Source organism: Micromys minutus (assembly GCF_963924665.1).
Source record: "Micromys minutus genome assembly, chromosome: 2".
Classification (NCBI taxonomy): domain Eukaryota; kingdom Metazoa; phylum Chordata; class Mammalia; order Rodentia; family Muridae; genus Micromys; species Micromys minutus.
In genome coordinates, this window is record NC_137971.1 from 77,907,130 (window position 1) to 77,928,016 (window position 20,887).

The window sequence follows — 20,887 nt, forward strand, 5'->3', positions numbered from 1 at the left end:
TTGCCAGATAGTAGACAATTTGTCAACATTTTACAATGCACGTATTAGCTGAGAGACAAGTACACCAGCATGGGTTGTGAAAAAAATTATTGCATTTATTTATTTGTGGGGGCATACATACATGTCACAGTGCACATGTGGAGGTCAAAAGTCAACTTGCTGGAGTCAATTCTCTCCTTCTACCATATGGGTCTCAAAGATCAAATTCAGGCCATCAGTTGGTAACAGTGTCTTTACCTGCTGAGCAATCTTGCTGGCCCAATCATGAGTCATTTTGATTCCTGATACCTGCTACAGAAATGTGAACAGGTTGGAGCAGTCCCCGTGTGTACTGCTGAGAGGACATGAAACCTTTAGGAGGTAGGACCTCTGAAAGCATGGGAACGTTCAGGTCACTTCCTCTGTTTTTGTTGTCATTGTTCGTTTGTCTGGGTTGAGTACTAAGCATTGAACCCCGAGACTCACACTTGGTAGGCAAGTGCTCTCTGTCACTGAGCCCACTTCCTCTGTTGTGCTTCCCACTCATGAGAATAGTTTTGCTCTGTTATGTGCTCCCACCATGATGTTCTGTACTAAGGGCCTCAGCAACATGACTGTTGGGATTTGAATGAGAACTATCTTCTACAGGTTCATGTATCTGAACTCCTGGTTCCCAGTTGTTGGTGCTGTTTGGGAAGTCTATGGAAACTTTAGGACGTACAGCCTTGCTGAAGGAAGTATATCAGGGGAAGCTTTGAAAGTTCATAACCTTGCTCAACTTTCTGTCCCCCACTCTTGATAAATAAAAAGATATTTCTCTAGTTCCTGTTTCTGCCAGCATGCCTTCTCTGCCACCATTATGGGCTCTAGCTTTCTGGAACCATAAGCCCAGGTAAACCCCTTTCTTCTCTAGTTGGTTTGGGTGAAGATATTCTGTCACAGCAACAGAAAAGTAAACAATGCAATGGTCAATCCATCATGAATTAAAACTTTCAAAATGGTGATGCAAAGAAATCCTTCCTTGTTCAACTGTATAAACATGCTGAGCTTCCGGAAGCTAAGGTTTATGCATAGAGAGGCCAGAATGTCCTGCCTCTGTCTTTTCTCCATTCCCTCAGTGTCCCAGTCAGGTCCAAGTGCAGGTCATGCAGGGACATGGTAGGAATAGATATCCTTTTATATAGCATTCAAGCTGAATAGATTTAGGGATCATGGCAATGGAGGCAGTTAAGATAAACTGTACTTCTGGACTGGGTATCTGAGTAAACAGCAGCGACATTCCCTGAGACAGAAAGTAAGCCTGATGTTTTAATACTGAGTCATGTGTGACTCAATATGGAAGTTTTCAGCATCAGTAAATACTTGTGACTGAGGCAGAATAACTACCTGGGGAAGTAGGGTGGAAGCTGCTCTGCTCTGGATTGAGAAGGCAGTGGGCATGGAAGTGGTGTGAAAGAGGTAGTGTGTTCCTTCCAGAAGCCTGACTTAGAGAACAAAGAAAAGGTGGATGGTGGACTCAAAATCGGGCTGTCTCCTGTGATCACAGATCAGAGTGTGTGGAAGAGATGTTAGCAGAGATGTGAAAGATGGGAGAGGAGGAAGTGATAGACTGAGATCCTGAAAATAAGACAGTGGCACCAAAGCCCACAGAGACCACTGGGCCATGAGTGGTGGATGTGCCTTTCTGTGTTTATGGATCAAGTGAGTACTGGTGTTTTTTGTTTGCAGACAGGGTCTAATTATGTTGGCCTGGCTGGCTTGGGGCTCACTCTGTAGACCAGGATGGCCTTAGACTCACAGAGATCACCTGCCTCTACTTTCCAAGTGCTGAGGTTAGATATGTGTTATATGTGAGTTGATATAAGTTGGAATTCTTGCCCAACTCCCAACTGCAGGCATCTTCTGAGTAAATGTGTCCTGTGCTAAATGACAGGACCATTTATTTGGGCTAAAACTCAGACCAGCAGACGTGGAAGGTGAGAGAAGGTGTGGATGAACACTGAATGATGAGCAGATCCCAGAGCTGGTCGGTGTCATTTTCCCTGGCTTGCTCAGCTGGTCTGCTAGAGGAAGAATTATTCATTCAGAGCTGACCCATGCTGGGATCTGATCAGTGGATGAAGGACCTACTTTCTAATAACACCATGGCTGCTGAGCTGGAGAGTGATTAATTGATGAGCCAAGGACAAGAGGATATTGATAGCAGTAATCACAGCAGTGTTAAAATAGGAAACAAGGAGCCTCTAATGGTTAAAACCATTAACATCACAAACCACTCTACGATTTAATTAGAAGCACTGGAAGGAAGTTTATTGATAATGATACAAACAGTCTTGAGAATACAAAGGCTTTAGTCATTGACAGAATGATGAAGAAGACTGAAGAACATTTATAAATAAGTTATCGGATAGGTAGGCAGGTACACACACAGAAGCAGCATGAGCCAGGGAGGAGAAAGGAGTTGTTAGACACTTACTGATGCTGTACCTTGCTTTCATGAAATTGAGCTTCTGCCAGTCTACTGGCTATGATAATTTTTCAATTGATTTTCCTAATAGAGTGTAATAACTAACTTCAGGGATTAAGATTACCAGAAAGCATATACACTTCTTCTCCCTGCACCTTTACTTGTCTCTTTGGAGAGAGTTTATGTAGCTGGCCTCAAACCCTGGGTGTTCCAGTGTCAGCCCCTCAAGTGCTAGGATTACTGATGTACATAGTATACCCAGCATCATGCTTTCTCTGAGAAGCTAAATATACTTCCTATAGGCTTTCAATACAAACCTACGTTTCTATGTGTAAGAATTAGATTTTCATTCTTCCAGTTAGCTTCAGCTGTCAACTTGACACAGACCAGAGTTATCTAAGGGACTCTCAACTGGTGGACTGCTTCCAACCTACTGGCCTGCGTGGGCATCTCTGTGGGCAATACAGCTACTAGGAAGGTGGCCCTGGGTTATGTAAGAAAATCTGGCTCAGTAATAGCCAGGGGAACCAGCCAGTAAGTAGTATTCTTCCATGGTTGTGGCTTCAGATTCCTGCTTTGTGTTCCTGTCTTGGTGTTCTTCAACTGCAGACTAGAACCTGTGAACTGAAATAAACCCTGTCCTCTCCAAGTTGCCTTTGGTCAGTGTTTTATCACAGCAAGAGAAAAATAACTAGGACAGTCATCTAGGTTGAAGTCACGGTGGCCTTGTATAAAATCAGTCATCTTCATTGCTCTACAGGTATTATTTTACAAGTGACATCAATTCCCTTGCTTTTCAGAAAGCACTAAACCCTGTTCTTGCTTTTACCCACACATGACACACCCACAGAAACTGATTCCACAACAGAAAACAGAAACAAGTTTCTTTATCAATATTTATGACCATGTATTGAGTCTTTCAAGATCTAGGGCCTCTTCTCATACAATCTCATTTGGCTCCCACTACAGCCCTGTGAGGTAAGGATTATCCCCCTCCAAGAGCACCTTCTCCAATACTACTTGTGATATTGCCAACTTGATTGGGCAGCACCACTGCTGTGGGCTGGGTGTCCTGCACTGAATAAAAAGAAAAAATTGAGTTGAATCCCAGAATTCATCTCTCTGTTTCCTAGTTGTGGCTGCCAGGAGCTCCCACTGGGATGATGTACTATACCCTCAAACTGTGAGCCAAAACAAAAAGTTGCTTTTGTCAGGTATCTTTCACAGCAATGAGAAAGATATCAAACTATACAGCACACTGTACTATGAAGATCTACTGACTTGGAAAAATGAATTCTCTGGATAAAAGATAGTTAAGTATACAGACGCACAAATATTGCTGTAGATTAGTTCCTCAGGTAAGGACCCTAAGGGTGGAACTTACAAGATCATCAGGATGAATCCTTTTCTCTAAAGCAAAAGTTACAATGAGGAAGGAATGCAAGCCCTGGTGGTTTAGGAGTACTGACTGATTCTACTCTCTTCTTCCTCTGAACTCTCCAAGCCACCCCTCTTCTCTTTAAACACTGGCAGATTCACTGTTTCCATGCATCGAACATTTACTATTCCATAAAGTAGCTGTATATTGCTATTTAAATTGATCAAAATTAAGTGAAATAAGATACCCGTTTCTTCAATTCTGCCAGTCCCAAATCACGCTCTCAACACACTTAACACCACGGATTATTGAACGTTCTATTAGTGCTGTATTGGAAAGCTAATGCAACAAGAATGAAAATCTTCCAGTAGGGAGGCTGAGGCAGGAGGATTCTGAGCTGGAGGCCACTCTACAGTCCAAAAAGAAAGGGACAGACAGTTGGACGTATTATAAATGAATCTGTGTCTCTGACTTCGAGATCTGAAGGCTTTGGAATTAAGAAAAACTAACACTCTTCCTGTAACCAAGGATCTGTGACTACGTGGTTCTACCTCCTAACACCACGACATAGGTATCATTGTTATGCTCACTGTAAGACTATTACAAGACCCCATGACCAAAGTTTATGGACTACAAAGGAACAAGTGATCTAGCCGGTGTTTGTGGGCGTTCAGAAAGGCTTGGGGACAAGAAGAGATCAAAAATCTATTTGTCCACACCAACATACTTCCTGAGTGGCCCTACACTGGAATTACCGGAGCCTGTCTACAGAGTCCATTCATTCTCTGCAGGCAGTCTGGGTCTCTACCCCCGAAGCTCCACACCTCGCAACTCTGACTCGGTTTCCTTCTGAGTGCCTGTTGTCTGTGGTCGCTCCGGAATCCAAGACGTACGCCAGCCTGCTTCTTCGCGTGTGGATCGGAGGCTTGGCTAGTTCGCCCGCGCGCGTCACCCGCCGGGCGCACAGAGGCTTGGAACGAGCGTCCCCGCAGGTCCCGCCCGCGTCCCGCCCCCGTCCCGCCCGGCCCGGCCGGCCGCGGCCGCCTACCCTCGCAGATCTGCTCCCACAGATTCTTCTCCGGTGACTCGGCGACCTGCGCGTGTAACGCGAGCATTTCGGGGGACCCAGACGACACTGCGGGCACGGGCGTCCGCGTAGTGACCACCGAGTCCACGGTGTCTCCCGCCTCCTCACGCAGCACGCTACGGCTGGATGCTTGGCTAGGCGCCGCCATGGACGCGGTTTCTACAGCAACCCAGGGCGCCCTGAAGCCGCGACCCGGAAGGAGAAGAAGTTCGAGGGGGCGGGCCAGAAATTCGAAGCTGACTTCCGGGTCGCGGCGGCGCGGGTGCTCACGTGGGGAGGTTTGGCCTGCTAGTAGACCAGGTGAGTGCGGGTGGCTCGTGCGGGCCCCGTAGAAGGCCCTGCACGCAGGGGGACAGGTAAAGCAAAGATCAGTCACCCCAAACTCGTCCTCAACCCTCGGTTTCTCTCCAAGCCTTCCCGCCTTGGAGTAGGCCTAGGGATGATCCTGGCTAGCAAGCAGCCTGCAGTTGGTGAAGACAGGACACGCTCCTCTGGGCTTGAGTCCTTGTTTTGCACCTTGCTGACTTGGAGATCTAGTAAATTAACGTCTCTGTGGCCTGCGAGGTGTATTGGTCACATTAGCCCCATCCACGGCTACCGTGGGAATTTAAAAGTGCCTTAACACTGGACATAGTGACCCATGTCTATAACCCAGGCATTCCGGATGCTGAGGCAGGAGGATAACGCGCTGCAAACCAGCCCGGACGGTGTAGTCAGACTTTGTCTCAAAAACAAACCGCTTTTGAAGAAAGCGTGTGTTTGCAGGTGATGCAGTATAGGTTTGGTTCCACCTCTCCCAGGTGAAGGAGTTACAGGGATGGAAAAGAGGATGTTGGTGGTGGTTAGTGGTACAGCTAAGAAAAGTCAGCCTGTCTTGAGGCCCAGTCTGTTTTCTTCTTAACGCTTAAGGACCATCCCTGAAGTCCTGTTTATGTTCTCCGTGTTGGCCAGAATCAGCCCCTTGCCTCAGACCTACTTGTACACCTACCTGTTCAGTGGGTTGGATGAAGGCAGCTGGTTTCATCCAGCAGCCCAATCACCCTCCACTTCTGCCTCAAGGGTTGATCGACTCTATTATCCTATTGGTCAAGCTGGAAAGCCGTGTTTCAACATTTTCTTGACAACTTGATACTGTTGTTGTTTTGGTTGTATGTCATCTCACCACAAGCTAGGGTTATTAGGGAAGAGGAGCTCCAGTTGAGAAAATGCCCTGTTATAATAGTGCTCTGTAGGCATGTCTGTGGGGGCATTTTCTTGATTCATGATTGATATGGGAGGGCCCAGGATTCTGTGTGCTCCTAAAGCAAGGTGTGACTGGACTTGAACTATATAGCTCAAGGCTGGCCTAGATCTTTGAAGCTGCCAGGAGCAAGCCAAATCCTTTGTGGACCATGTTCGCTCTGAAGCCAAGGAGGGGGTGCAGGACAGGGAAGCTCCTGGACTCTGAATTTCCACCTCTTTCCTTCGAAGCCTCCCATGTTTTGTCTCTAGTCCAGGAAGTAGCAAGAACCATTCTGGTGGCCTTAGTGTAAGCCATATATTGAACCCCCCAGCCACTTGTCATAAGTGTTTCTGTTTTCCAGAGAGAAGCTAGGTAATGAAGGTTTCCATGTGCTTCTGCCACTCGCTAATGCCTAGCAATCACCTTGAGACCGAAGACAGCGCTTGCAACTGTCTTGTAGACTGAGGCAGCCTATCCTGTGTACCTTCTGCTTCAACTTGGTGTGGAGTCCAGAGAAGCCAAGGTTATAAAGCAAGAAAGTGTATACCAATGTTTCCATTTGACCCAAGTGTTGGGAGTCCTGGCTGGGGCTTGTCTCACCTTGCCACATTGTATAGGTAGCTTGGGATGTTAAAAGTTGGAGAACAGGATTTCTTTCTAGACCTAGAGCAGAAACACTATATAGATGAGCCTGCGGAAGGGGTTGACTAATATCCCTATATTGGATCTGGTGGAGGTCTGCTTGGAATTTCTCTGTTTCATCTGGTTTTAAAAAAAAGTCCTGGAAGCCACCTGACAGCTTGATCACAGTGCATCTTACTGTGCTGGCTTGGGTAGGGGCTTAGTGAATATCTCTTGAATTTAGGTTAGTCCAGAGATTTCGGGGAGATGGTGGACAAGGAATCAAGTGCTCAAAGCCTTTTCTCTAGAGTCTCTGGCACCTCTTTGAGGATGGATGTGTTGTTCTTTCCTCCCAGCAAAGGAAGCTGGCATTCAGAGGTAGTAGGGTAATGGAGTCAAACTGAGTGAGGAGTTTGGGTTCAAATGTAGGCCTTTACACTTCCTGCCATTTAACTGTCTCTCCTCGTGCTCCCAAGGGATGGGAGTTGTTTTCCCTTCTTTGAGACCACAGGCTGGGACTGGATAGAATGATGATAAACTGCACTGTTTCTGTTTCCCTTCTCAGCGATGGTCAACAAGACTCAGAAAGCAGACCTGGGCCCACGGCTCCCAGAGAAGAAAAAGAAGAAGAAGAAGAAGGTGGTTGCAAATATCTCAGAACCAGAGACTCAGTACTCAGTCTTAAACAGTAATGATTATTTTATAGATGTTTCTCCAAGGGCCACATCCCCTCCTAACAGTGTGGGTGAGGTTCAGGTCCCTGAGATGTCACCGGGCAAGAGAAAGAAGAAGAAAATGTCCTGTAGCACTCACTTGGAGGAGTACCTGGGAACTGAGCCTACATGGGCAAGACAGAAAAAGTCACCTAGCCCTAGAAGACAGGTCCTTGAGCAGTCAGCAGAAGGCCTCATCAGAGAGAAGAAAAAGAAGAGGCTGAAGTCCTTATCAAAGGCTTCCTCCCAAGGCTCAGAGCTGAAGACCTCCCCAGATCCCAAGCATGCCAAGGAGGTAAGCAAAGCTTGTAGGAAATCCAAAAAACACAGGAAGGAAAAAAAGGTTCCTGACATGGAAGCCTCTCCTCCCCAGGACTCTTGGCTCTATGAGGCTGGGGATACTCTGCACTCATGCTTAGAGGGGGCAGAGGCTGAGGAGCAGGCAGCCTTGGGACAGAAAAGGAAACAGGGGAGCCCTAGAGATCACAGCATGAAGAAGAAGAAGAAAAAGACTCACCAGGAGGGAGACATCTTCCTGGTCAACTCCAGGATCTCCATGGAAAACAGCCTGAAGAAAGGGAGTAAGAAGTCACTCAGAAGTAAAGCTTTGGAGTTCATCCCGATAGACAACCCAAAGGACCATGGGAAGAAGAAAGTAAAATCTAAGAAAAAGGTGGACCAGCCAGTTAATGAAGAGCTGAATGTGAAAAGAAAGAAAAAGAAGAAGAGGAAAGAGAGCGGAGTGAAGGAAGACCCCTGGCAGGAGAAAAAAGAGGCAGGTTTCATTGGAGTCTGGGGTGAGGTTGCCATATGGGTGCCTGTATACATGTCAGCACGGGCACTTGTACATTTAGCTGACAGAACCCCAGCATCCTCATGGGTGTGTGCATTAATATATACTGGGGAAGGATAGGAGCCACCTGTTTTTTAGTAAACCGGATCCAGAGGCTCCTGTAGTGTCACCAGTAAAGCAAGTGTTCTTCACTATCCATAAATGGGGGTCGGCTTTTTCATGTGAACTTGTGGCATGTTCTTTCTACTTGCTGTCTACCGCCCAGGAGCCTGTAGCTGTCAGTTATAGGCTGTTGCTTCTAGCTCAGGAGATCCCCGTGTATGTTAAGAGATGCCAGTGTGTCCTTTCCCAAAGCCAGTGTCTCTGCAGCCCAGGAAATAACCATCTGCAGATCTGGAGCAAGATCTGGTTCTCCAGCTCTGTGCCAGCCATGGCCCTGTGGTCCTCACGAGATGATGATGGGCATTTTCTGAGGAGCGCCTGTGAGATATTGGGCCATCAGGAAGATGCTGCTGGCCTGCATCTACTTTCCCAGATGAGGTGGGGATGATGGGTGGCTGTGTTGGGCCCTGCAGGGTGGTTGTGGTTGCTAGCATTCTCCCAGCTCTCTCGTGCATTAGGCTCTGTTTCACCACCCTCGGCTCAGGTGTGAAATCAGAAGACAGTTTGAGGGAGACTGTTCTCTGTTTTGTGGTGTGGGTCCTGGGTAGACAGGTCAGTCGGGCATGCTGGCAAGCCATCTTCCGCTCTTTATTCAGAAACTTGGAGCGAGGGAAATGATTCATTGGGTAAGAGTGCTTGCTCTGTAAGCATTGAGACTAGAGTTCAAATCCCCAGACACCTAAAAAGCTACGCATGGCAGTATGTGCCTGTGACTTGAGCGTTGGTAGGGAGAGACAGACAAGATTGCTCTGAGAGACCCCATCTTGAGCCAATGAAGAAGAGAGTGACAGGAAGACACTACTTGCTTCCTGTGTGCGTGCAAAACACAAAATTCAGGGTAAGACGAACCTGGAGGTTTAGAACTAGCTCCCAATCAATTTTAGGACCCCTTTCTTCCAGGAGATTAGGGAAAGGTCTCCCCTCTGCTTCACACCTTCCAGACAACCCACACAGTTTACTGAGTCACACCGGCCAGGCCAGGAGTAACAGTGTAAGGACGGGTAAGGAGAGTTCCCCCTCCCATCATCTCATCATATACATGTATGACACTGGGGCCAAGCTCAGCAATCTAAAGAAAGAATACAAAAGCTTTTGGCACTTGTCACTCATGACGGGCCAGGGACTGTTTGCCCCTGGCCTGCAGTTAGAGGGTATCTCAAGGACCTGGATAAAAATGGCTGGGGAGACCCTGAAGAACAAGGGTGTCTCAATTGTGCACCAGCCATTGAATCCAGAGACCTGGATTCAAGTTAGCACTGTCACTGAGCTGCAGAGTAGCCTGGTTGTTTCCCTTTACTTCTCTTGGCCTCCGCTTCTTTGTGTCCACTGGGGAGATGCATGAAAGGGAAAGTAGGCAGGGCTTTGTTGCCTCAGGTTCTATCTTGACAGGAACCAGTGCTGCCATACTCTCTGGATCGTTCTTAGACCATGTGACCTTACTTAGTGGATTGCTGGAGCTAGGGCTGTCCATGGCTTGCCTGAGCAACATCTTCCCTTTTTTGCAGGAGTCAGACACAGACTTGGAGGTGGTACTGGAAAAAAAAGGCAATATGGATGAAGCCTGCATAGATCAGGTATGACCTGGACTGTTCTGTGCACTTCCTTACTTGTTACTCCCTAGATAACCCTCACCATCCATCAGGACACAAATTCCTGGGCTCAGGGGGATTGGGGTCTCCAAAGGTGTCTTGACAATTCCATGGCACACCTCTAGAGGCAGGCAAACTCAGTCCAACTGCACCTCTGGCCAGGGGATCACAATCCTGACAGGCCCTCTCAGGGAGCCTGTTGAAGAGTGTCAGGAAAATGGGAACCCGTGACCCTGTAGCTAGAGCAGGTAAAGATGCCCAGCCATGCCCATGGGGTATCTCCACCAGTTCAGGAGCTTGAGAGAGCTCATGCAGACTAGTATCACCTCTGTCATGTTCATATCCCTGTGTGGGATCTAGACTTCGTAGAACTGGAATGTTTTTATGTTCCTTTACCCTAGGCCCTGGCAGGACTGAGGAGCTGTGGGGGTCTGGTTGTAGTCCATGCTTTGCTGGCTGTTGATCCTTCTCTACAAGTCTGCATGGGTTTTTACAGGCAGCTGTAGAGAAAGGGCAGGGTGTGTTGGAAGGATATCAGTGTTGCCCAGATAGACAATACCTGGTCCCCAGGGTGCCTGATGAGGACAAGGCTGCTAGAGATGGGGGACAACCCTGCCTCATAGGTCCTCATCTCTACCTTAGGAGAAAAAGGAAGATGGAGTAAAAGTTTAGAAGTGAGGAGGGCCACCCAGAAGAGATGGTGATGTGCCATCTGTGGAGCTGTGGGTGTGAGGGAACTACACTTGGAGGGCGATGCATATATGGCCAAAGGAAGGATCAGGGGAGAGTGATGTGCTGGAGCTTCTCCAGGGTAAGCCTGGACCACTGGCCTTTAGAGCTCCTAACCTCCTTGCTGGGCCAGGAGTGCTCTGCTCAATAGGCCAAGGCCAATAGTGCTATAGTGGCCCAGGACACCAAGCAGAGGGGCTAGCCAAGGGGCCGCACCTCTCCTGGGGCCTATCCCTTGGCTGGGATCCCTTTATCCCCTTAGGGCACAGCCAAATGTTGAGCAGCTCCAGCCACCTAACACTGCAGAGCTCTTGGACTTCGTGGTTCTCTGCCTACTAAACATCTCTGAGGCTTATCACAAGATGGCCTTGTGTCTCCCCTTTCCCATAAACACTGAAAGATGGTTGTGTGTAAAATGGGAGGATAACATGTCTGAGAGGAAAACCACCTGGAATCCTGCCCACTATCATAAATGAGCTCCTTTTGCATGCTTCTAACTCCGTGCACTGTATGTGGATGAGATGGAAGTCAGGCAGCATGTAGAATCTGTCCTCACTGTTACTGTTGTGATAAACCCTCTCACCTGTTCCCCTCATCCCTGCTTTTCTATGCTACAGCAGCTGCTACAGATTTTGTGTTTTAGATTTTATAAAAAGTACCCTTATTTCAAAGTTCTTGTCAGGTAAAGGGGTGTCAAAGTTAGACCCAAATCCCTGGGGAGGAAGCAAAAGCCCTGGAAGCTTCTGTAGTGCACTGTGGGCCACTGGTGCCAGCAGAGGCCCTGGGCTGGTCAGATGCTTCTGCTTCTTCCTGAGCTCAGGCTCTCCAGTTTCCGCAGGTAACTGATGCGGGGATCAGAAAGTAAGGTGAGTTTTGCAGGGCTGCACGGCCCGTTTAGCAGCATTGCTGGGATTCCAGCTTGTGACTGCCTTGTTTCTAGAAAGCAGTGCTGTCCTCATGGAAGGTGACTACAGTATGCACAGTAGAGGGCTTCAGCATTTCAGTTGGCCAAGTTCCCATACACGTTACTGTTACAGGATGATCTGGTAAAGGTGGATCATCCTCTGGTACAGGAAAATCACTTCTCAAGAAATTGTGTCCATGACTAGTGTTTCAGGCCAGAGGAACAACTATTAACCAGAATGTCCTGTGCTCTGTAGCAGAGTGAAGCTCTTGATCTTACACCCCACCTTTATAGCATTGAGATCACTAGAGAACCGGGTCTCATGGGACTCTTCGTTTTATTTAGTTGCTTGTTTACTTATTTATTTTGTCCTTGAATAGGTGAGACGGAAGGCCTTGCAAGAAGAGATTGACCGTGAGTCTGGCAAGACAGAGGCTTCAGAATCCCAAAAGTGGACGGTGGGTTTGTTGTGGTGGGTTTGACATCCAGAACCTAAGGTGCCCAGCTGGCTAGGCACAGAATTGGTCTGAGCCAGCTTCACTCCTTATAAAGGCTGCTAAGGGGCTGGCCACTGAGATATGTCCCTTAGACTTCACATCCTGCTGTGGACAATGGGGTGACATTCAGCCCATGGAAGGCTGTTAGGAGCATGCTGGAGGAGTGGGAGTTAGGGGTAGACCTCTTAAGATGCCCTTGGAAAACATCCAGACCCTATCTGAGAAGGTAGGAGATGGTATGAGGGCCATGGACCTGGCCACATATGTCTTATGGCAGCCATAACACCACCTCTTTGTGCCTTCAGTCAGCTTTATAACCTCAGTCCCTAGCTGGTGTCTACCCGGGATGGCGCTGTAATATGTGCCAAGGTATACAGGACCCTCATCATCAGACTCTATGTAGTGCCTGGAAGGGATGGGTGTTGGGGAGTGTGCTGTACTAGATGATTAGAAGTAAAACTTTCAGGACAGGGGACACTTGTAAGACCCTGGATATGGTGGTACCAGTCCTTAGCAGACAGGGAAATGGCAAATGCAGGACCCAAAAGTGGGAGTGAACTCAGACTGATCCCTTGTAAAAGCCAGGCTAATGACAGGGCAGCAGGAGCTACCTGGGCTGAATCTGAGTCCTCAGAAGCCACGTGAAAGCAGACACATAGCACAACTCCTTTGAAGTGATGAGAGTGTTGTATGACACTGATCTGTGGGTACAGCAAAGTATACTCCCTAGAAGGAGCCAATGTCAGACTGAAGCCTGATAAACAGGTTAGTTAAGTGGGGTTACTTAGAAAGCATAGAGAACTGAACGGCAGCTGCATTACCAAAAGTGTACCCCAGCCTGAATGACGGAGCTCTGGAGCATTCTAATGATGTGCAGGCAGTCCAATAGGTCTGCAGTCCTTACTGCTTACTGTAACCTTGAGGAGGGAGGGACCTTAGGAACCTGCTAAGTAAGTTTTCAGGGACTGCCTAGAACTTAGGGTCTTAATAAGCCCCTCTCTCAGAATTAGAGGATCAATATACCACACAGGCTATAAAGGAGGATTTCTGGAAGCTCATGGCCAGCCAAGGATATGACGCAGAAAAATCAAAGAGCTCTTGTCTCAAATAAGATAGAAGGCAAGAACCAACCCCTGAGGTTGTCCTTTTACTCCACATGTACACACAAAACAAAACACTAGTTGGACTGTGGAAAGGTTGAGATGTGTTCCAGGGTTAGAGAGGTGTCTTTGTGTTTTGTGGTGCAGTGTGATATGAAGTGGTGTTCTTACCATCACCATGTGTTGGGAGAAAGTAGAGCACAGATTAGCTTGGTGTGCAGTGATATATATGTTAGAAGCCAATGGTGTGTTCCCAGGCTGGTCATTCTCAAGTTGGGAATCATCTGGAAATATCACCCCCATTAATCTGTAGACCTCACTTCCTCACCTGTACTGTGGGAATGAGTAGTCATATCCCTCAGGTCTCCTTAGGATGAATGAAACAGTTGATTGTGAGGCTAGGGTGAGGGAAGCATTGGTCTTCAAGGGCAATGACAGACAGCCTTTTACTCTCCACTCAGGGAACTCGGTTTGGCCAGTGGGACACTGCCGGCTTCAAAAATGAAGAACAGAAGCTAAAGTTCCTGAAGCTTATGGGTGGCTTTAAGCATCTGTCCCCGTCATTCAGCCGCCCTCCCAGCATGACTGTCAGGTCCAACATGGCTCTGGACAAGAAGTCTTCAGACATGCTTCAGCAGAGTCTGCAGCAGGACTATGACCGGGCCATGAGTTGGAAGTTCAGCCACGGGGCTGGCCTGGGCTTTAACTCTGAGTCCCGCAAGGTCTTCTACATTGACCGGAACGCCTCCAAGTCTATCAAGCTGCAAGATTAAATTTTATTGTCCCTTTCTTCAAGCTGCATTTCTTGATCAGTTTTGCAGTTGGCTTGAAATAGTCACCTGCAGTTATTGAGGACTTTATGAATTGCTAAAGCCCCCCTATTTTCTATGTTAAACATTCCACGTCCTTGGGTGACAGTATTTTAACAGTAGCTAGCAGGTGCTGACACATGGAGGGTTCTGACTAAAGTGTTTTCCTTACATTGATATACTTAAACCTAATTATGAAATGGGTGCTATTCTCTCTATCAAGTTCAGGGACAAAGTAATAAAATGGCTCAGGGTCACCTTCCGTTAAGTGCCATCAAGAGTACATCACTCAGTCACTCAATGATCAGTGTAATGCTATGACTTTATGAGGACCAGCAAGTTTGTTTTCCTTCCTTATCAGGAAGCAGGTGTGGCGTGCCAGGCAGATGTGGCTGAGCTTCCTCTCTGTCCTGTACACCTCTGGGCTGGCTTCCTTCCATCTGACTGCTGTGCTTGGATTTGATGTTGCTGTATTGGCTGGATCTCAAAGAAGGCATTTTGGATAGCAAGTCATCCTGCGTATGGACCCATGGCGGATTCTCAGCAGCATGTTCTGTTTGTGTTCACTAGACAGAAGACCTTGGACACTTGTATGATGAAATCAAATGTAAGGAGTGGAGAAGAAGATAACTTTGCTGCAGGCACTGTACCCACTCCCACAGCCCTAAAAATCACAGCAATCTTCCTGGAGCTCCAGATATAGAGATCCATGTGACATGATTTTCTCTTCCACCAGTCTGGTATCAAGGTTCAGATAAGTCTTCCTATGTCTTGGCCTGATCTCTCACAGGCAGAAACACTGGCTGGGGCTGGAGTGGTGATGGAGGGATTGACGCTGCACTCAGCCAGAACGTTTATCCTTCCAGAACCATCATCAGTGTTGGTGTCCTTACACTGCTAGGAAGATGAGAGGCAGTTCCAGAGATGGGAGAAAACCCTCTTTGTGACCAAAGAAACTTCCAGAAGTCCTTCAGGAAACCTTTTATAGCCTCATTCAACTCTGTACTTGTTCCTGTATCAGCCCCTTGGTAAGGAGATGCCCCTCAGGCCAGCCAGGGAGAGGGTGAGGTGTGCAGTACTGCCAAATAGGCTGCAGAGGTGATGCTGTGCCTGCGGCAACTGCCTCCGCCCTACCCTGTTCCCTGACCTGTAGACATGGGCCATATTGCAAAGTTCTTACCTGTTCAAGCCACTTTCCTGGGATGAACTTGGCCTTTCTTAAATTCAACCTCAGGATTCAGAAAAGAAGACCACCTCCAATCTCAGATATCAACTTCTAGACAAATCTCCCCTGGCCTTAATGAAGCCTGGGAACCAGCTATGTAACTCCAATGGTTTGTGTTCCCCAGAGGTCACACTCCAGTCTAAGGACACCTTAACTCATCAAAAACTTGCACATTGCCATCTCGTGGGTGGTAGATGGTTTTCCATCTTATGCCACATACAACTTGGAATCTGTCACCAAAGTGTGAGCCAGATCTTTTTCATAGCTGTTACACATATCTCAGTGGCTTGGTTCCTCTGTTCACTTAGGTGCTCCATTTGCTCACCCTTCTTTCTCTAGGAAGTGAGGTCTGAAAGCAAAGGCCTCAGACTGAGTTCAGCCTTATTTCTGCTCACAAGTTTGGGGGCACTCAATGCCTGTGCGTCAGTTAACCAGGCTCCAGTCCTACTGGTAGTGGCTTGAGCCCCCTACCCCCGTTTCCATGTTTTATACCTTCCCCAGAACCCTGCAGTCTTCTGCGTGGTGTAGTTTATCTCCAAGGCACAGGGATGGGGGTCAGGGATCCAATACAGCCTTGAACTTGGCTGTTTCCCTCTTACCAGCTTAGTGGTGCTTAGCAATATCCTTGTCAAATCTCATGGTTTCTACCACTTTGTGCAGGACACACACACTCAGCAGAGGGAAATTAAAGTCACTAATCACATGATTTTTTTTTTTTTTTTTAATTAACTTTTTTTCGGGGGCGGGGGTGTCTTTTGAGACAGGTTTTCTTTGGGTAGCCCTGAATACTATGCTAGCCTTAAAACTCACAGAGATCCACTGGTCTCTGGCTCCAGAGTGCTGGGATTAAAGATGCATCACTACTGTCTGGCTTCAAGCCACCAATAGCTATCAGGTGAATTTGAAATCAGATCCTAGATTACCTGAGGAGGTTCTTCACAAAATTCTTTAACTGATAGGTAGCAGAGTTAGTGTGGAAGAGACTTGGGAGATACCACAGCTGCTCAGGAAGGAAAAGGCCACAAGCCAAGGATACAGGCAGCCTTCAGAAGCTGTGTAGCATTTCTGTGCACCACAGTGCCTGCAAAAGAACTTAGTCATGGTGACACCTTGACCAAGCCTGGAGAAACCAGTGAGTTCTGACCAACAGCTGTCAGACAGTAAAACCACAGGAAGTCATTGTGCTTGTAATTTGTTAAAGTAACAAGAACCGGGAACAGCTGATAGGCAGACCTGAGGCGCCCTGTTTTTCATTTCCTAAAAGTCTGTTCACATGTCCTTCCCAGTGGGGGTGGATGTCATTTGTGGAGACGTCATTCCGAGACTGGCCTGTCTGCACACTTCTGCCTGGGTCAGCAGAGCCCTGTGGTGTGTGTACCTAATGTGAGGCTAAGCCGAGGTTAACACAGAATTCTCCAGGCCAATGTAAGGTGCTAATGCTGTTCAACCTGGTCATCCCCGAGGCAGGAGAATGACTTAACAAAGGATTATTTGTGAATTTGCCAGTTATTTTTCAAAGAATTAGCATCACAGTGAAAGTGACAAGATAATTTTAGTGGAAACAGTTTGGTGAAATAAAGGCCACTTGGGAGTATCGGAACAGCACCATAGTGAATTCTGAGTTCTGCATGTTCACAGCAGGAGGAAAGGCATTTCTTAACATCTGGCTTTTGTTCTTTAGACTGGGGACTCATATATCCCAAACTAGCTTCAAACATGTAACTGGGGACTTTGAACAGATCTCGATCCTCCTGTCTCTACCTCCTAACTACTGGGATTCTAGGTCTGTACCACGGCACTGTTCTATGTGGGGTCTTGTGTCTGCCAGGTGAGCATTCCACTAACTGAGCCATATCCTAAGCCTCATCTGTTCATTTTTGGTTTGGTTTTTAAGAAATTTGACTCAATTCCTGTGGCTGGAAGGTACTGTCATCAGATTGGCCCTAAATGTATATACAACAGTAGCCCTGGTCTTAAACTAGTAAAGACACGTGTGTGTGTGTGTGTGTGTGTGTGTGTGTGTGTGTGTGTGTGTGTGTGTGTGTGTGTGTGTGTGTGTGTGAGAGAGAGTGACTTTAACTTCTACTTTCTGAGGTTAGTCATGTATAGTGTTTCAGAATAAAGATAAATCCATTCCTAAAGCACAAATAGTTTTTTGAATGTGTGTGTTTTGCTGGGACTAGCTAGCTTCAAGCAACCCTGCCTCAGCCTCCCAAGTAGCTGCAACTTGAAGTGTGTGCCATCACGGCATTCTAGCCTGAACTTGGATGTATTTTCACAGGCAGTAGTAGGTTCCAGCAGTCAGTGCTTCTGGCCAGTGACTGTGACATGCAGCCCAAAGCAATCAAGGGCAGTCCAACTCACTAAGAGAAGTACTGCCGTAGTGCCCAGCAGTGTGTGGATCTGAATGTGCTCTTTAGGAGACAGAAGTGGTCAGCCAACAGTTGGAAGCACAGCTGATCTTTCAGGATAATTTACTTAGTTACAGGAAGGGCACTGCAGTCTTCATAGCCCAGGTTGGCCTTAAATTCATGGCATCCTCTGCCTTTCTCTGTGAAGTGCTGGGATTACAGGTGAACACCTCCATGCCCCATTGGTTACAGGACATTTCTACTGACTAGGGTGTCTCAGATGTGACCTCAGTTTCTCCTATATTTTACATTCAAATGGGCTACTTGTAGTTGGAAAAGAATCAATGGGCAGGCTGACATGTACTATTTCCCAAGGTTTTATAGGACACTGTCTCTAAGAGTGTGATGTAAACCTGGGGGCTGCTTTTCAGCAAATGGAAACGCCCTTCAGAAAAGAAAGCCTGCACCCTTGGCTGTTCCCCACTAGTGTGCACAGATCCCAGGACCAGGGAACAAGAAAGCCTTGCCAACACACCAAGACCAAGACGCTGCTATCTAAAGAACAAGACTGGGTTTTAATGCTCTGTCAATGCCCCTGTCAATGTCAGAATAGCCAAGTAGAAGGCAAAAGCTTAAAACCAATCTGTATAAAAGTAAAAATAACAAAACCTCCAAATTTCAGGAAGAGTTAATGACAGCCAAGCAGGTATTCCAGGATGTGGCACCAGGACCCCCAAAGGGCAGGTTCTCAGGTTCTGGTTTGCAGAGGGAGCCTCAGGGCCAGCTCTGACAGATGATTCATGTCGGGTTGTTTGCTTCGCTTTTTGATGTAGTCCAGAGTTTTCACCTAGAAAGAACAGCTCCAGCTTAGATTTGCCTTTGTGGCTCTGACTTAGGACTAGAGCCTCTTGTGAAGTGGCTCTAAGTGAGCTTACCCTGACTTAAATGAAAATGGGGCATCTCCTCAGGGTATCATTAAATTCAGTCTTGGGGCCTGGGCACATTGCTCATTTGGCAGAGTACTTACATGCACAAAGTCCTGGGTTTCATTCCCAGCATCACAAAAGCTAAGTAAAGGCAGGAGGATCACAAGTTTAAGGATAGCCTGGGCTGCTACTTGAGACTTCTCAGGAGAAGATTTTGACTTGGCTGTGGCCAGAAGTGGGTGGCATTTTGCATTCTCAGTAAAAACTGAGAGTGTCTGGGAATGTTTTCTAACAAAAGAACTTTTGGGTGTGGCACCCATCTTGGGTGACAGGGGCCCTGGTACTTACCATGGTCCTTGTGTCTGCACAGCCGTGCCTCTGTGCTAGGTGCCACAAGTTGACTGAGAGTTGGTTCAGCTTGTTGTTACGAAGGTCCCCGTGGGCTAGGATGCTATTGAAGAAGGAGAGGCCAAGCAAACTCTGTCGCTTCAGGGCCTGGAAGAGAGAAGGGAGGATATGGCCTTGTCCTGGCACACTGGGTGGGCTCAGTGCATGTTCTGAGGTAGGGAGGTCTTAGGCTACTGTGCCATGTGTTTGCTGAGCTCACCCACAGCACCTGTGAAACATCAGTGAGCTCTACAACACTTGTAGTGAGTGGGGACTGAGGCACCACAAGCACTGAGCTCTGCTTGGCCCCTGGCCAGCACCCTGGTTAGGAGAGGCCCAGCAGTCACTGGCTGTCACCCTGGTTAAGAGCAGTCACTGGCTGTCACCCTGGTTAGGAGAGTCTGGCAGTTTTAAGTGAAGCCCACAGCAGTGAAACAGCTGTGCTTTAAGCACAAGTCAAGCCTGAAGGATTCCTCATGGCTCTCAGCCAAGGCTCAAGCTTCTGAAAGCTGTAGTCACAATTGCTGATCCTAACCAACACAGCTCCTGAACCAGGGCCCAAGTCCTTCGTTTACAAGACTGCATTTACACAGCATGGTGGTGCACACCTAACCCCAGCCTCAGGAGGGAGAAGCAGGAGGGGTCAGGGGTTCCAAGTCATCTTCAACTCCGGAGGCCAGACTGAGCTATATGAGATGCCATCTCCAAAAGTCAAAGAACAAAACCTGCTGACACTGTAACAGCAGCCCTTTCTGGAATCTTGCTTTGTTGGGTGATCTGTGATGTACCTTACCAAACAACCATACACAACCAGCGTTGAATGGCAGAGTCAATGGGGGAAAGAAACTACAGTGACTGCTCAGGTGAAAGGGCACAGAGAAAGCCTTATCTAAAGGTGGGCATCTGCTGTTTCAGGATGCCATGTTTGTTCTGAAGAGTTCCTGAGTAGGCCCAGAAGTTCAGGCTGCCTAACTTACACTCTTGTCTGTTCTATGCTCTGTGGGCAGCACCATGGTGGGAATGAGTCACGTGAGGAATGGAGCAGAGGAGCAGAAGTACCATGGCCAGAAGGGCCACTGGCACCTCTTGGGCATGACTTGCTGACTGTCTCTCAGCTGTGACCTGCTCTGGTCTCATGGCTGTCATCAGGCCAAACTGGGCTGCTTCCCTTTGACACCCATGCCCCTCAGGTGCCCAAGAATTCATTAGAGAATTAAGCTCAAAAAATTCAACTTCAAATATTAGCGTCTCCCCTGAGAGAGATCTTCCAACTACATTTCTCTGCAGAGAATGAGGGTTTTAAGCAGTCATACTGCAGACTAACTGGTTCTTCCTCCCTCATCAAACCCCCCAGTAACATTTTATCCTAAAACACCCAATTTACAGCCCATTATAAAGGACATTACTTGATATGTGTCAGGGATGTGAGGCATGCTGGCAGACAGTAAAGACAGAAGGGGCAACTGTCTTCAAGGGAAGCCAGGTAGTGCCTTGAACCTCCTAGGCTTTCTATAGGCTTGTGGGGGGGGGGCTCTTTTCCTGTGAGAACTGTCATTTCCAGGAAGCTCTAGGGGCTTGGCACAGGTTCCAGCCCTCCTCACACCCAAACAATTTCTCCCAGCTCATGATTAAAGCAGAACTTAATCCTTCATGTGACTTTGAAGATTTTGGAACCAGGGTGGTTCCCGGCATGAGGGTAAGGGACAGATAGGGATGCTTAAGTGCTGGGGTCCCAACAGCAGTTACCTGGCCTCCACGTGGGTGGCAGCAGGCTGGGCGGCTGGAGAGTTGAAATGGGGCATTGTGAAGGGGGGACAGCAGGTTCAGTTACACACACTGTCAGCTCTCTACCTCATCCATCTGTATCTCCCCTCCCTCCTATTTACTTTCATTTTTATGATGCTTTTTGGATCTTTATTTACATATGAATATTTTGTTTAGGTGTTTG

The 20,887-nt window shown here is 47.6% G+C and overlaps 3 protein-coding genes across 4 annotated transcripts in view; 1 reads left to right on the forward strand and 2 right to left on the reverse strand.

Moving 5' to 3' along the window:
- IQCK (IQ motif containing K) overlaps positions 1-5,059 on the reverse strand; it is a gene marked incomplete at its 5' end in the record, with an annotated part of 109,183 nt that extends 104,124 nt beyond the window's left edge. For both annotated transcript variants that reach the window (XM_080911301.1, XM_080911300.1), the window contains one exon: positions 4,873-5,059. In XM_080911301.1, the coding sequence (XP_080767427.1) occupies positions 4,873-5,059 (187 nt within the window). The remainder of the gene's footprint in view (positions 1-4,872) is intronic.
- An 85-nt stretch (positions 5,060-5,144) lies between these two features.
- KNOP1 (lysine rich nucleolar protein 1) lies at positions 5,145-17,247 on the forward strand. The gene is made up of 5 exons (XM_080911302.1): positions 5,145-5,211; positions 7,320-8,242; positions 9,928-9,996; positions 12,025-12,102; positions 13,703-17,247. Exons 2-5 carry the CDS (start codon positions 7,322-7,324, stop codon positions 14,012-14,014), a joined length of 1,380 nt encoding a protein of 459 aa, XP_080767428.1. The 5' UTR covers positions 5,145-5,211; positions 7,320-7,321; the 3' UTR covers positions 14,015-17,247.
- A 966-nt stretch (positions 17,248-18,213) lies between these two features.
- VPS35L (VPS35 endosomal protein sorting factor like) overlaps positions 18,214-20,887 on the reverse strand; it is a 98,241-nt gene continuing 95,567 nt past the window's right edge. Inside the window, exons 30-31 of the mRNA XM_080911622.1 lie at positions 18,901-19,047; positions 18,214-18,473 (exon numbers count right to left, since the gene is read on the reverse strand). Of these exons, the coding sequence (XP_080767748.1) occupies positions 18,375-18,473; positions 18,901-19,047 (246 nt within the window). The 3' untranslated portion in view covers positions 18,214-18,374. The remainder of the gene's footprint in view (positions 18,474-18,900; positions 19,048-20,887) is intronic.